The following is a 14,616-nucleotide window of genomic DNA, read 5'->3' as shown; positions in this document are numbered from 1 at the left end:
TTACTTGGGAATGTTTAGCTTCAGCTGGAGGTCTGAGTAAAGTTCAGCAATCTCCTCCTCCTTCTCCTCGAAGGAATTCTCGATACGGCGATAGCCGTGCTCCAAGTTGGTCAAAAATTCAGCCCGGCGTTTCTCACGTGCCAGTCGAGCCTCCTGAAGCCGAGTGCTGGGCTGGTAAAAAGAAAGGGAATGCCAATCAATAATGATAAGTTGCTCTGGTGACCCACTCACAGTTCGTTCCACTTTCGCTTTGGCCAACAGATCGTTGACTCCTTCGAGAAGCTGGTTTACCTCACTTCCCAGGTCGGTCAGGTTCTGGCTTCCAGAGCCAATGCAGCGATCAGAGAGATCGTACTTGAGAGATCCCACAGTTTCGGCGACCTGGAAAAGTTTTTCCACTTCGCTGTCGTTCCTGCGGGTTTCAAAATTTTCCAGAAATGACTCGATCTCGCCGTTGACGAATACCCGGTGGTCTAGAATGCGAAGCGGCACCTTGTACAGTTCTACGAGAATAGGGAGAAGTAATTTTTCAGTAGTGTTTTCTTAGTTTCTTTTTAAGGTATCACCTCGTCCAACTTGGCTTATCATTATTTTCCCACAGCTGTCACATGAGTGTAGGGTTGTCGCCTACTCATTGTACAGTTTCAAAATAGAACAGGTGAGAAAAAATACTAAATTTGTATATTTGTTTTGGTAAATGAATTTAAAAAAGTAATTACTGGGTAACTTTATGAATACTATAGTTCTAAAGAATAATTTACGCTTTCTATAATATATCCCAGCTTATATGTTGGAAAATAATTCAAAGCGCCATTAAAACAGTATATTTAATACCAGTATATATACGCTTTATTTCAGTATTGTTTGACCGCCGATGCCTGGTCACACAGCGCTCACGTACTCCACTTGCTGCTTTAGAAATTTAGAAAATTCATTTTTTACCAGAATATAAGCAGCAAAAAGAGCCGGAATGAGCGAGGAATTCAAACTGCCAAAGCGCTCCCGTAAGCGCACTCGGGAAGTGAAGCGCAAAGCCCGACCGGAGCTGGATGGCGACAACGCATGGGTAGCAATGCGGTACAGCGATAACTTCGAGCCCTTCTGGGACTTCACGGACAATCTGGAGCGGATCGAGGACTCGGAGGTGTCGTGCGAGGAGTTCATCGAGCGCTTCGAGCGCCCCTACAAGCCGGTAGTAATCCGCGGCTGCACCGATGGCTGGTTGGCCTTGGAAAAATGGACCATGGCCCGCCTGGCAAAAAAATACCGCAACCAGAAGTTCAAGTGCGGCGAAGACAACGAAGGCTATAGCGTCAAGCTGAAAATGAAATACTACGTGGAATATATGCAGTCCACGCGGGATGACAGTCCGCTGTACATTTTTGACAGTAGCTTCGGCGAACACCATCGGAGAAGAAAGCTGCTGGACGACTATGTGGTTCCCAAGTACTTTCGGGACGATCTGTTTCAATACTGCGGGGAGAGCCGACGGCCGCCGTACCGCTGGTTCGTTATGGGACCTGCTCGATCTGGGACCGGAATCCACATAGATCCGCTGGGCACCAGTGCTTGGAACACCCTCATTCGCGGTCACAAGCGGTGGTGCCTGTTTCCCACCCAAACACCCAAGGACATGCTTAAAGTGACCAGTGCCATGGGTGGAAAGCAAAGAGATGAGGCCATTACCTGGTTCAGCACTGTTTATCCGCGCACCAAGCTCCCTAGCTGGCCGGAGCAGTTCCGGCCCATAGAGGTTCTTCAGGGCGAGGGGGAAACGGTGTTTGTGCCTGGCGGCTGGTGGCATGTGGTACTCAACCTGGACGACACAATCGCCATAACCCAGAACTTCAGCTCCCAGACCAATTTTCCATGTGTCTGGCACAAAACGGTTAGGGGGAGGCCGAAACTGTCTCGGAAGTGGCTGCGCGTGCTTCGCGATCAGCGCCCGGAGCTCGCCCAGATAGCCGATAGTATTAACATAAACGAGAGCACCGGCTTTGCCTCGGACAGTTCGAGCAACTCAAGCTCCTCCTCGAGCAGCTCTTCCTCATCGTCCGAGAGCGAGGATGCGGCGTCGTCCGACGGCGATTCCAATACGGATAGCGGTCAGGAGAGCCTAACCGCCAAAAAGAAGAAAAAGCGACGCATGGCGGGCGGTGGCTCCGGCTCTATGGGCGGCTCTATGCGTTCCTGATGTAGGGAGCGCATCAAGCGCAGGGGCCTACTGATGCGTCTCTTCCACCGGCAGCTAATGCTGTGCCGGCGTCTGCGCCTCTGTCGCCGCAGCTAGCAGCGCTAACCACCACCTCCTAGCCGAATGGCCGTTTCAAAGTTTTGTAATATTTTTCTACGTAATAGCAGCAGTCCTCTTTAAATGTGTAAAGCTCGCCCATCATAAAGCCTGCTCCCTGATTTAAATAAATGCTCCAACGTGACTCATTAGCATAAATCTTAAATGCGACAAGAATAAATCCAATATATTTGTAAAAATAAGCTGTGTTTTATTGATTCTCCTCGAGGTATTCCAGATCTTAAAGCCAAAAATAAAACAAGGACATATTTTTATTTTACAAAACTCTTTTTTCCGTTTTATTTAGAATTATTTTTGCAAACAAAAATGCGATTTTATTTAATAAATTGTTTTCCCTTTGTTGTTTTTCTTTGATTTGTATGTATAAAAAAAAGTAAACAAAGTACATCGATGACATGCAACTTAAAAAATTTTAGCTAAATTAAAATTTACCATAAACGGAAGGGCGGGATAGGATATAAAATGGATGTATAATATTTTGCAGCCAACTAAACTAAAGGAATTAATAAATCGTGACATTTACAATTAGAAATTTTTAAATAAAAGGTAGATAGCTAAATTTTATTTATGGAACAGCGTGTCTCGGTAGTGAAAGCACATGCTCTTAAATAAATCACCTTTAATTTGCTACAATTTGTTATTCATAATTATGATTAAAAGTTTTCCCTTGCGCACTCTTTTCATCCTCGTCTCCTCATCATCCTGATGGTCTTCTAGATAGAAAAGATGTTTACATTTTTTGATGTTGTTTTGTTTTTTTTGCTTGCGTTTTTCTGTTTTTTGTTGTGTTGTGGCTGGATTAAACAGTGTCTTGTTTAATTACAGATGTACATTTGAAGTATTATGAAGTATTTTGTAATTGTGTTTTTGTATAAATTAGAAATTGCGCACGCAGCTTCGTTTTGCTTAAGGTTCTCGGGTTCAGTTGGTTCATCTCTTTCGTCGGTATTACAAATTTTGGAGGAAACATATCTCGGTTTGTCGATTTTTTGTGTGTTTTGAATTATGGAGTTGGTGGTTGGTGGTAGTTAATTCTGACTTAATCAATGTACTGCGCTAACCAACGGAAACCTTCACCGTAGCCCTGTCGCTTCAGTACGGAACACATGAACAATTCCAATGGGCGGCCAGGCAGATCAGCACGAGCCACTTTTCCCTAAAGACAAAAGAGCAATACAATGGTTAGTATACAATCCCTAACATATCCTAAAGGACCAACTCACCTTGCCGGTTGTAAGCTGATACAGCCCAAACACATTTCTCAGCTCATCCTCGCTGGCTGCACCGGGCTTGTCGATTTTGTTGCCCAATATGAGCACGGGGCAGTTGGACAGTGCCTCATCCGTGAGCAGCGAATCCAGCTCGTTTTTGCTCTCCTGGAATCGGCCGCGGTCCCAGGCGTCTATTAAAAACACGATGGCGTCCACGGCGGGGAAGTAGTCCTTCCAGACTCGGCGTGCTGAAAGGAAAACATTCCAAATTAGTTACACTATCTTACTCTTGAAAATAAGCCTTTAATTAGTTTAAATATATAATAAGCTAAACAAAAATTTCCTTATCAGCACTTGTGTTTTGATATCTTTCCACGCTGAGACAACAAAACCAGGCCGAGTAGCTAGAATCTTTTTACACGATCATGGTTAGCTGGTTCCGAGCGATCGTCACATCACCATGACAAGTTCGTTTGCCATGTACGCATACTAATGGGGCGGCGCTTGTGCTAATCAATACCAATTGCATGCGAGAGGCCACTGATTTCATAATTCGCAACTATTTTTCCCTAAGATACCTATTTATACACCCTCAGTAAACTCGTATTTTATGTAATTGTGACGTTTTTCTTTTTCACACATCGTATTTACGCTTGTTATCTACACAGAATGTGTGCCTTTATAATAAATTATTAAATATTTCGAGTATAGATGCACAGTGATTGTGAAGGCTTTGAAACGGTTGGACTTGGAGCAAGTTTTTAATACTCTTTGGAGGAATTAGTAGCTACTACTTCTGCTTATAAAGAAAATGTTTCTTATGGTTGAGATGTATGATCCAAAACCCACTGTAATTGCTGGGTGGATGGGCTCACGAGCGAGCGTTGATTGAACGCAACAAATGTTAAGAGTATAAAGCCCTGCGGTTGTATGGGTGACCCGCTGCGCTATATTTCATGCTGATTGTCGTCGAATCTGAGTGTTTTGCATGGGTCGCCCTGGTCTATATTTAGCCGGTGGGCACGTTTATAGATGCGCACAAAAAATAATGCAAATTCTTGCCGTTCTGCTCCGGTGTATCAGTAGAATGTCCAAAACTTACCTTGAGTGTGGCCACCCAAGTCGAATGTGGTGAAGCGCATGTTGCCAATCGACAGCTCCTCAGATGCTACGGATTACAGAAATACTCATCAATTTGGAGGGGAATTGAATGGAGGTATACTTACTTGGATGCAGGGTGGGCACATGCTGAGCCAGCTTATCATCTTTGAGCATGTGCAACAGTGTGGTTTTGCCAGCATTATCCAAGCCGAGGAACAACAGTTTGCCAGACTTTTTCCACAGACCTGGAATGAATGGGGAAGTGTTGAATGCCAGTCTCTGGTCTAAATCGTCACAAATTTTATATACGCAGCTAAGCTAACAAAGCAGCGTCTAGTGTAAGGTGTTTACCTTGTCACGTTTCTATTAAAATACACAGTTTTGTTAAAAAAACGACATAGAACTCGCTCAAATGTTTTAAAGGTTTTGAGTTTAAGCTTTCGACTTTTAAAAATTCAATTAATTTACATATTTTTCTACATTTTTATAAGAGCTTACTTAAATTAACATTAAAGATAAAAACGTATGCTACATAGCATAAGTAACTCTCGACTATGACTCATATCATATCGTATAATATTCTCGATATCTTCGGTGCTACTGTCTTGACCTCGTCTGTGTATATCAGTCAAATTTCAGTTTCTTTTGTCTGTCGCGCTGCTTTGTTGGCAATCGCTCAAGAAATGCTCTCTCAGCCGCCTTGGCCGCACAATGTCACCAGAAGCTCACAGGCGGTGGCGGCGTAGGAAGCCTTGGTCCCCGATATTTACCTAAGTATCCCAGCACTCCGGTGAACCAGTCCCAGATGAACATCTTGGCGTGTGTCCTGTTTTCTTTTTGGTTTTGGTTGCGGGGTGGTTAGTGGTAGCTCCGAAGTAGCTGAGTGTGTGTGTTGTTGTTTTTGTGGGGGGAAGAGAGCTGCTGCGCTAGACTGATCGGATCAGATCGGATCGTATGGGAGAAATAGAAAGAAATATAGTGCATTAGTGCGCAATTCGCGGATTCAAGTTCAATGTCCAGCGACAGAAACAGCAACAGCGGCGGCGACTTATTGAAAATCAATTTTGAACATCACAAGCACTTCGGTAGACTAGCTGCTTCCGGGGCCTTGACACACTGACAGAGCCCCCACTGCCGCTATGTTATTGCTTCCTATTCCGCGGCCGTGTCCGATATGCGAGTGCTGTAGAACTGACTTTTTCGGGGCTTTATAATTAGGTTAAAAACCTGTTCTTTGTCCACTGGGCACCACTTTCTTTCTGTTTGCTGTCTCTTGTGTCTGTGTGTGCAGTGGCGTAGGACAGGGGGTGTTCTGAAGTATTTTAACTAAAGAATTCTTGTAACTTTGAAACAATCGGATGATTACAGAAGTGTCTCTTCTCTTATTGGATCCCCCTTCCATGAATCCCGCCTAAGCCACTGCTAATAAGTGCTATCGCGTGCGTGTGTTGGTGTGTGTCCGTGTGGAACTACGTGGTAGCACACGCATTATACTTTATAATATTCGCTGTTCCTTTGATCGTGGGCACATTTCGTAATCACACTGTGGAGCCTAGGCCCCGCCGCACCCCTTTTTCGGCACAAAATTGGACCCGCACCCCTCCAGCCAGACAGAAATTTCAGACACTCGCTTCCGATTTTGCACTACGTGGACGCATTCGTTCGGGGTCGCAGGTCCACGGACGCCCGATTGCTTTTCTCTCGCTGTCGCCGCTGTTGCTGCCGCATGGGAGTCCATTGTTCTTTCATCAGTACTGTTGGTCGCTGCGGATAAACGACCCCTGTGCGAATTGATTAGCTTTGTATATTTTTTACCACAAACTCGAAGGCTCCAAAAATGATGTTAGCACATTTCCAGTGTGACCGCGAAGTAATAATTGTTATTTGGCCTTTTTGCTGTTTCTGAAACGGTCCATCTGGTATTTTTTGCTAGTTCGTGAAACTATCGATAAAATGAGTAATGTCCATTTGGTATTTTTGGGCTTATAATGGAATCAGTTGGCAGCTTTTTTACATTAGCGGATTAAATTTGAATTAATCAACCGCCATTATTAATTATTCTGAGTAGATAGACTGCAACACAGCTTATTAAGGAGTCATTATAACTCGCTGTAAAATGCATGGCAATTAAAATTAGTCTCAGGTGTTTAGGTGTCATAAGTACTACCAATTTTCAAGGGATCTCATCACCAAAATTGGCAAAAAATCCTAACAAACATTTTGTCTGAGGATTTTGATGTAGATTGGTGAAAAATCGATCTAGAAATCGTTTAAGGTACTTCGCTTGAGAATCGCATGCGAATTGGGAAAGATATAGCCATCCCTGTGGACCCTATAGGGGAAAACACCATTTTTAAGGGACTACGAAAAATGGACAAAAAATCTCAAAAATATTTTGTCTCCTGATTTTGATGCAGAATGGTGGAGAATTAATTCAGAAATTGTTTAAAGTACTCCGCTTGAGAATCGGATGAGAATTGGGAAAGATATTGCAATCACTATGGACCCTATAGGGGAAAACCCCATTTTCAAGGGATCCCATTACGAAAAATGGACAAAAAATCTCAAAAATATTTTTTCGCAGGATTTTAATGCAGAATGATGGAGATTAGATTCAGAAATCGTTTAAGGTACTCCGCTTGAGAATCGGATGAGAAATGTGGAAGATATAGCCATCACTGTGGGCCATATAGGGAAAACCCACATTTTCAAGGGATCCCATCACGAAAAATAGACGGAAAATCTAATAAATATTTTGTCTCAGGATTTTAATGCAGAATGGTGGAGAATCGATCTAGAAATCGTTTAAGGTACTCCGCTTGAGAATCGGATAAGAAATGGGGAAGATATCGCCATCACTGTGGGCCATTTAGGGGAAACCCACATTTTTAAGGGATCCCATCACGAAAAATGGACGGAAAATCTAAAAAATATTTTGGCCTAGGATTTTTATGCAGAACGCTGGAGAATCGATCTAGAAATCGTTTAAGGTACTCCGCTTGAGAATCGGATGAGAATTGGGGAAGATATTGCAATCACTATGGACCCTATAGGAAAAAACCCAATTTTTAAAGGATCCCATCACGAAAAATGGACGAAAAATATAAAAAATATTTTTTCGCAGGATTTTAATGTAGAATGATGGAGAATCGATCTAAAAATCGTTTAAGGTACTCCGCTTGAGGATCGGATAAGAAATGGGGAAGATATAGCCATCACTGTGAGCCATATAGGGGAAAACCACATTTTCAAGGGATCCCATCACGAAAAATGGACAAAAAATCTAAAAAATATTTTGTCTCAGGATTTTGATGCAGAATGACGGAGATTCGATCTAGAAATCGTTTAAGGTACTCCGCTTGCGAATCGGATGAGAATTGTGGAAGATATAGCCATCACTGTGAGCCATATAGGGGAAAACCACATTTTCAAGGGATCCCATCACGAAAAATGGACAAAAAATCTAAAAAATATTTTGTCTCAGGATTTTGATGCAGAATGACGGAGATTCGATCTAGAAATCGTTTAAGGTACTCCGCTTGCGAATCGGATGAGAATTGGGGAAGATATAGCCATCACTGTGAGCCATATAGGGGAAAACCACATTTTCAAGGGATCCCATCACGAAAAATGGACAAAAAATCTAAAAAATATTTTGTCTCAGGATTTTGATGCAGAATGACGGAGATTCGATCTAGAAATCGTTTAAGGTACTCCGCTTGAGAATCGGATGAGAATTGGGAAAGATATATCCATCACTGTGAGCCATATAGGGGAAAACCACATTTTCAAGGGATCCCATCACGAAAAATGGACAAAAAATCTAAAAAATATTTTGTCTCAGGATTTTGATGCAGAATGACGGAGATTCGATCTAGAAATCGTTTAAGGTACTCCGCTTGAGAATCGGATGAGAATTGGGGAAGATATAGCCATCACTGTGAGCCATATAGGGGAAAACCACATTTTCAAGGGATCCCATCACGAAAAATGGACAAAAAATCTAAAAAATATTTTGTCTCAGGATTTTGATGCAGAATGACGGAGATTCGATCTAGAAATCGTTTAAGGTACTCCGCTTGAGAATCGGATGAGAATTGGGGAAGATATTGCAATCACTATGGACCCTATAGGAAAAAACCCAATTTTTAAAGGATCCCATCACGAAAAATGGACGAAAAATATAAAAAATATTTTTTCGCAGGATTTTAATGTAGAATGATGGAGAATCGATCTAAAAATCGTTTAAGGTACTCCGCTTGAGGATCGGATAAGAAATGGGGAAGATATAGCCATCACGGTTGGCCCAATGAAGCTTGAATAGACCTGATAGTTATAAACCCAATTTGACGAACAAAGGGGAATAGATATGAATAAAACCACAATTCCTTTCATCCATTAATGCTGTTTTCTAAAGTCATAATAAACCAAGAAAGGAATAACGTACATACATATATGTTATTGCAGTTAAATAGCGGTTTCTTTGGGTAAGATATTACAATATATACATATAGTCTGTGATCCTCTAACGATGTTTTCAGAATCAGTCCCACTTGTTATAAAAAGCATGAAAAGTTGCCATTTCCTATCCTGAAAACTCTAAGGCTCATAGCTTTCGGTGGCCAGAGTTACCTGTCTGAAGCTAATAGGGTTACGTTTTAGTTTTTAAACTTTTTTTAGGATCAAGTAGGCTTTGATGGGCCATACAATCGTTCCAGACGTTTTCGACTCCAATTTAGTTCATTCGTCTTCAACGCTCTAAGCTGTGTGGAGCTCAATTTATCTTGAACCTTTTTTCTTTTTTATTTATTTTGTTTCTATATTTTTTGGGGTTTGTTCTGGGTGGTCTCAACCATGGACTGGTGAATTTTTCGGATCAAAAGTAATGTCAAGGCAACCACGAAAAATGGACAAAAAATCTAAAAAAAATTTTGAATATCTTGAACCTTTTTTATTTATTTTTTTTTCTATATCTTTTGGGGTTTGGTCTGTGTCGACTCTACCGTGGACTGGTGAATTGTTTTTTCGGATCCCCGTCTTCTTATTTCATTATTTTTTTTTGTGATAATTTTTCCGTTGGAATTTCATGATTTCTTTATCGACGACCTTGACTTATTTTCTTATTTTTTTTTGTGAATATATTATTTATTTATTTTATTTTTTTTTATGGTATCTGGAGTGGACTGGTCTTGCTTGGAGTTGGAGGAACTGCAACTGGAATTGTTTTTCGGATCGCCGTCATCTTATTTATTTATTTTTTTGTTGTGAATATTTTTATTATATCCTTTTATTCGTTGGACTTTCGCTATCGTTTCGTTACCGAAAAAAGCTTTCCTTTCTTGTTTAATTAAAATATTTTAGGTGATAGATTTTACTAAAAAGAAGACAAAAGAAAAAAATATATACGCAACGCACTGAAAATTTATTTTACATTCAATCGGAGAAATATATAAATCAATGAAAATTCGCATCCTGAAATGAGTTAATTGACCCTCCGCATCTGCTGGAGGATGATGTCCTCCACCTGGACTCCGTCGGGGGTGTTCAAAGCATACAGCACGGCCTTGGCCACATCCTGCGCCTGCAGCTTCGGCAGCTCAGCCACCGCCTGCGAATAAACACTGAGGAAATCGGTGTCCACCATGCCCGGGCAGATGCTCTGCAAGAAGGAGGAGGTGGCATGTTACCTGTGTTACCAGACGCGTCATGTTTGCCATATTCGCCGGAGAGAAAGGGTGAGGAGGGTATCTCCTTCGGTGTGTGCACGGCATTTAACTTACCGTTAATTTAATATTTAATTTGAGAAAATGTATTTCCTGGCGCACCGTTTGGCAGAGGGCCGTAATTGCATGCTTCGTGGCCGGATAAACGCTGAATAAGGGCACCGGCACTTCCGGAATCCGATGTCCGAGAATGCTGTTGTATCAAATGTCCGTGGAGCAAGGCGGGTCCGTAAAAAAGAAAAAAGTGAGCGAGTGTGGGTAAATAAAGTCAACACAACGGATTGGAACACTTAAAAGGCAGCAACAATAACAATGCCGGACACTTGCGAAAAAATGACGGTCAGCAGCTGACGGAACCTATAGAGTCTCCACCCACTCCGCCAACCACTTTGCATGCCTCAAAGAATGTGTGCGGATGTCCTGTTCCTGTTTTCTGCGTCCACCTGCCTGCATATGTCGCTGTGCATTTTGTGCAAACATTGCGTAAACTTCTTTTAATTCAACGATGCCACTTAAAAAAATTTTGATTATGTATCCATATCTAAATTCTAGAGAACACGAATAAATATATTTCCAACAAACTATTTTCTCCTTTTCGATCAACTAGTTAAAAGAAGAACGACTATAAGAGTATTATTATTGAAGGTAACTCTATTTTTTCCGAGTGCATAGAAGGGGCTACGACGCGCTGGCATGTCCTGGAGGACAGGGATATTAATGCAAACAGCTGCCAACACCGTTGCAGATGCTGGCCTTCCAGCCGGCATACCTCTTGCATTTTTTAATTAATTAAGTCTTAATATTATTGCACTGACATTAAGCGAAATGCATATTGACGACATCTCCTTGCCACACCCCCTGGGCTAACGCCCCTCGCAACGTCACACGCTCATTAGCAACGCCTCAGTAAATTTTTGCAGCTCCGGATTGTCTTTGCCTCGCAACGTGGCCAAAATAAATACATTTTCCCATTAATTAACGTTTGCCGAAGTTCGAAGTCGCATTTGCCAGTTTCACAATTGTATTCGGTTGCGGACAATACGCTTGAGTCCGGTCCCGGCTCCGGCTCATTATGCCGGAAAATGTCGTGCATTTAACTCTACGGTGTGTCTATAATGCACTTTCATGTTGCATCCACCGGTAAGGATGTGTTAAGCTGCGGCAGGCATTGACGTAAGTTTGTGACAACGTCGCTTACCATGTATGTACATACATGTGTATCATATATTTCTGCTTTTAATTTTGTACCATAGGTATTCTGGCAAATATTTTAAAATAAAAACCCATTGAACTTCAAATTTCAGATGTTTTGTAAAAGATTTAAGGTGTACTTAAAAAAAAGAACAATTTAAAGACCAGTCTGATTTAATTAAATATTGGCTTGCTGAGAAATATTGGCTGATTTACACAAAAATGGGAAGTGAAAGGGTTAAAACACGTACCCACGCCCTCCACTTTACGCATGTCCGCATCCACCCACAGTGCGTATACGCAATTATTCAATTTTGCCTTTTTGGCCATGGAGAGCAAACGGCCATAATTGCTATCTGGAAGAGTGTGTTTGTCCACTCAAGTAAATTTCATTAAAATTAAATCAATGCAATTTGAAATTAAAGCCATAGCGCAAATCAAACATGGGGCTTAATGTGCAACATTTTTGATTTTAAATGCGGTGCGCATCGGAATCCATGAAATAATAAAAATCACATCGTCATCGGCGATTGGCGATTGGCAGTGCTGGAATGCAAAATGCAAATGCAATACGCATTCGGCTTAATGCAAAATACTTAATTATGTTGAATAATTGAGTTGTTGTTGTTCTTATTATTGTTGTTGTTTGGGCAAACACATTGGCGATGCAAAGCTTTTAATGCATCGCCCACACACCGCAACACCATGCAACATGGAGCATAGTAGTACACAAAAAAAAATGTTTTTTTCTGCTTTAATGAATAATATTTTAGTCAGCATTTCTAAAGCCCCATATCTACATTATCTCCCCTTAAAAAAATGTATATACAATTTTCCAAAATGTTTCATAATTTTTTGTAAGTACACCCTCCTACGTGCAACATGCAACACCAAAAGAGCGCGCCCCTCTGCTTTCTGCATTTAAATATCAATAAATGTTTGTGTTGTTGTGCTGTTTGTTTGCCGCATGGCTTTTAATTTAATTTAAATAACGCGCCAGACCTCCCGTTACCGCTTTCCCCTGTCCGACCCCCACACCAGCCCCCTCTTTGAATGCAATATGCATGCGCTGACCAACACTGAACATTGCAATTGACTGGCCTGGTCGGCTGCATTGTTTGCACTTTCATTAAGCCCCGATCGGAAATAAACCCAACCAACCGCCCAACCCGTCCGGTACGACATAATTTGGTAAATATTTTGGCACTCAAGGCAGAAGCTGCTTTTGGCCGGAATGTTTGCCCAGCGCAAGCAAAACTATAAAGCAAATATGTATGCAAAATGATTTACCTCCAACTCTATCGGCACGGGTCCTGTATGTGCACAGCGCTTTTGTGTGTCCGTGTGCGTCCTAATTTCGGTTTGAGCCCAATTTTCCTATTTTAGCTATGTAAACACCGCCCCCCGTCTCCCATCCATTGTCGATTGTCCTGGGTGTTTGCAGTTGTGCTAATTTTCCAGATGTATCTAATTGTTTCAAGTCAATAGACAATGGACTTTCATGTATTTCTTATTCGTTTAATGGGCAAGCACTTTCAGTACAACACCAAACACTTTCAATAAGTCGATGGATTGATTGATTTCCTTTAAAAGCTTAAATATTTGGGCTGCCAATCCGTCCGCTATTTGGCTTAATACGGATTTAATTGAAAAACACATAAAACTTACAGATCAGGACACTTGTCTCACCTGTTCATTACCACAATGTGGCCACGTTCTCCTCCCGCTGCCATCTGCTTCAGGGCTTCCCGCAGGCAGGTAGCCGTGGCCACCACATTAGTGTCGAAGAGTTCCTTGATGTCCTTGGTCGGCGACTCTGGACCCCGGGATAGAAGCTTCAGTTAGTCCTCATACCAATACCTGCATTTTCAAGTTACCGCTAAGGAAATTGGCTTTCAGGATGCCAGCGTTGCAGATGACCACATGAATGGCTTTGAACTGATCCCGAATCCAGGAAAAAGTGCTCTTCAATTGCTCCTCATCGCTGAGGTCGCACTGACGGGCATGGATCTTACCTTCACCAGTCACTTGTTCACCCAGGGCCTAGTAAGGATCCATAGGTGATCGAATTCGATGATATTTGCGACTGGATCTCACCCTTATGAGCTCCACTCGTCGGGCAAGTCCAACCACTTGCATTCCGGCATTGGCCAGTTCCACCGCTGTGCTGGCTCCGATTCCTACGGAGGCACCGGTGACCACCGCTACCTTGTTGCGCCAGTAAAAGTTTTCCATTGAAAGCGTTTTTAAAGGAGACTGCTAAGATAACCACACTGTTATGTGTTCCAAAGTCAACTGACAGAGGCTGAAACTGGAGGCTAAAAGCGATCGTTGCTCCAGACGCAGCATCTCCAAGCGCACCACAGTGGAACAAAGGTGCTGAGCATTGAATAAAATTAAAGATTATAATATTTCATGATTTCTTATGATTTTTTTATGAAAGAGGAGTGTAAGAGTTTTTATTTAAGTTTCACAACTGATCCATTAAAGAAAAATAATATCATGTAAGAGAATATTTCATTGTGCTTCCCAAGCCCCATTATCCAGAGGCGGCTTCTTTTCCGATTGAATGGATCTTTCGGATCAGGGGGCACGCGCTGCGACAGTTTGGATTTAATTGATTGCAATTTATTTGCCGGGTACTGGCATTGTGCGGCTGTAGTTTGCAGTTTGTAGAATTTTCCTCGATGCACTTTGCCCCGGCTTACCCCTTGAGTACCCCCTTTCCATCCACGTTTCCCATTCACGGAGCATTGCACTCGTTTGCATTTCCCTTCCAGCTTAAGCTGTACATATTTTCATTTTTTTTTGGATTTTCTTTTGTTTTACTGGGTTTTCCTAGTTGGGTTTTGCGGATATTTGATACCAAATGAAAAATCTCATTTCGCTTTGCGGCTTTGGTTTGTTGTCACTAATCTCTCGGGCTGACACTTGAGGATTATTTTCATATTTCTATTCACAAAATACAGACCACAACGAGTGGGCTACCAGTGGGGGGCAGGCTGCAGACCCCTTTCGCCAGTCATCGGTGCTTTAAGTTCCCTTAAGAGGGCTTGGGTGCTCAAGGGTCCTGATTTAT

General features: G+C 42.0%; 4 protein-coding genes across 6 annotated transcripts; 1 reads left to right on the top strand and 3 right to left on the bottom strand.

Moving 5' to 3' along the window:
- Muted (biogenesis of lysosome-related organelles complex 1 subunit 5) lies at positions 1 to 721 on the bottom strand. Its single transcript, XM_017248654.3, has 3 exons — positions 567 to 721; positions 232 to 503; positions 1 to 171 (listed from the first exon to the last, which is right to left on the bottom strand). The coding sequence occupies exons 1-3, from the start codon at positions 586 to 588 to the stop codon at positions 1 to 3; spliced, it is 465 nt and encodes a 154-aa protein (XP_017104143.3). The 5' UTR covers positions 589 to 721.
- Positions 722 to 858: 137 nt separating this feature from the next.
- Positions 859 to 2,493, top strand: JMJD6 (Bifunctional arginine demethylase and lysyl-hydroxylase PSR). The gene has a single exon (XM_017249197.3). The coding sequence runs from the start codon at positions 971 to 973 to the stop codon at positions 2,192 to 2,194; it is 1,224 nt and encodes a 407-aa protein (XP_017104686.2). The 5' UTR covers positions 859 to 970; the 3' UTR covers positions 2,195 to 2,493.
- A 66-nt stretch (positions 2,494 to 2,559) lies between these two features.
- Positions 2,560 to 6,553, bottom strand: Sar1 (Secretion-associated Ras-related 1). 3 transcript variants are annotated; one of them, XM_017249255.3, is made up of 6 exons: positions 6,439 to 6,553; positions 5,394 to 5,554; positions 4,749 to 4,868; positions 4,625 to 4,690; positions 3,535 to 3,770; positions 2,560 to 3,467 (listed from the first exon to the last, which is right to left on the bottom strand). In XM_017249255.3, the coding sequence occupies exons 2-6, from the start codon at positions 5,434 to 5,436 to the stop codon at positions 3,351 to 3,353; spliced, it is 582 nt and encodes a 193-aa protein (XP_017104744.1). In that variant the 5' UTR covers positions 5,437 to 5,554; positions 6,439 to 6,553; the 3' UTR covers positions 2,560 to 3,350. The 3 variants fall into 3 exon arrangements, with proteins under 3 accessions (XP_017104744.1, XP_017104745.1, XP_070136809.1); XM_017249256.3 differs by having other exon boundaries at positions 6,379 to 6,454; XM_070280708.1 differs by lacking the exons at positions 5,394 to 5,554; positions 6,439 to 6,553 and adding an exon at positions 4,975 to 4,994.
- Positions 6,554 to 10,055: 3,502 nt separating this feature from the next.
- rdhB (retinol dehydrogenase B) lies at positions 10,056 to 13,818 on the bottom strand. Its single transcript, XM_017248701.3, has 5 exons — positions 13,635 to 13,818; positions 13,415 to 13,580; positions 13,227 to 13,353; positions 10,404 to 10,539; positions 10,056 to 10,282 (listed from the first exon to the last, which is right to left on the bottom strand). Exons 1-5 carry the CDS (start codon positions 13,770 to 13,772, stop codon positions 10,106 to 10,108), a joined length of 744 nt encoding a protein of 247 aa, XP_017104190.2. The 5' UTR covers positions 13,773 to 13,818; the 3' UTR covers positions 10,056 to 10,105.
- Between the last annotated feature and the right edge of the window lie 798 nt (positions 13,819 to 14,616).

Source organism: Drosophila bipectinata, chromosome 3R (assembly GCF_030179905.1).
Source record: "Drosophila bipectinata strain 14024-0381.07 chromosome 3R, DbipHiC1v2, whole genome shotgun sequence".
Classification (NCBI taxonomy): domain Eukaryota; kingdom Metazoa; phylum Arthropoda; class Insecta; order Diptera; family Drosophilidae; genus Drosophila; species Drosophila bipectinata.
Note: the sequence above shows the minus strand (reverse complement) of the source record. Positions and strands in the feature narration are given on the sequence as shown.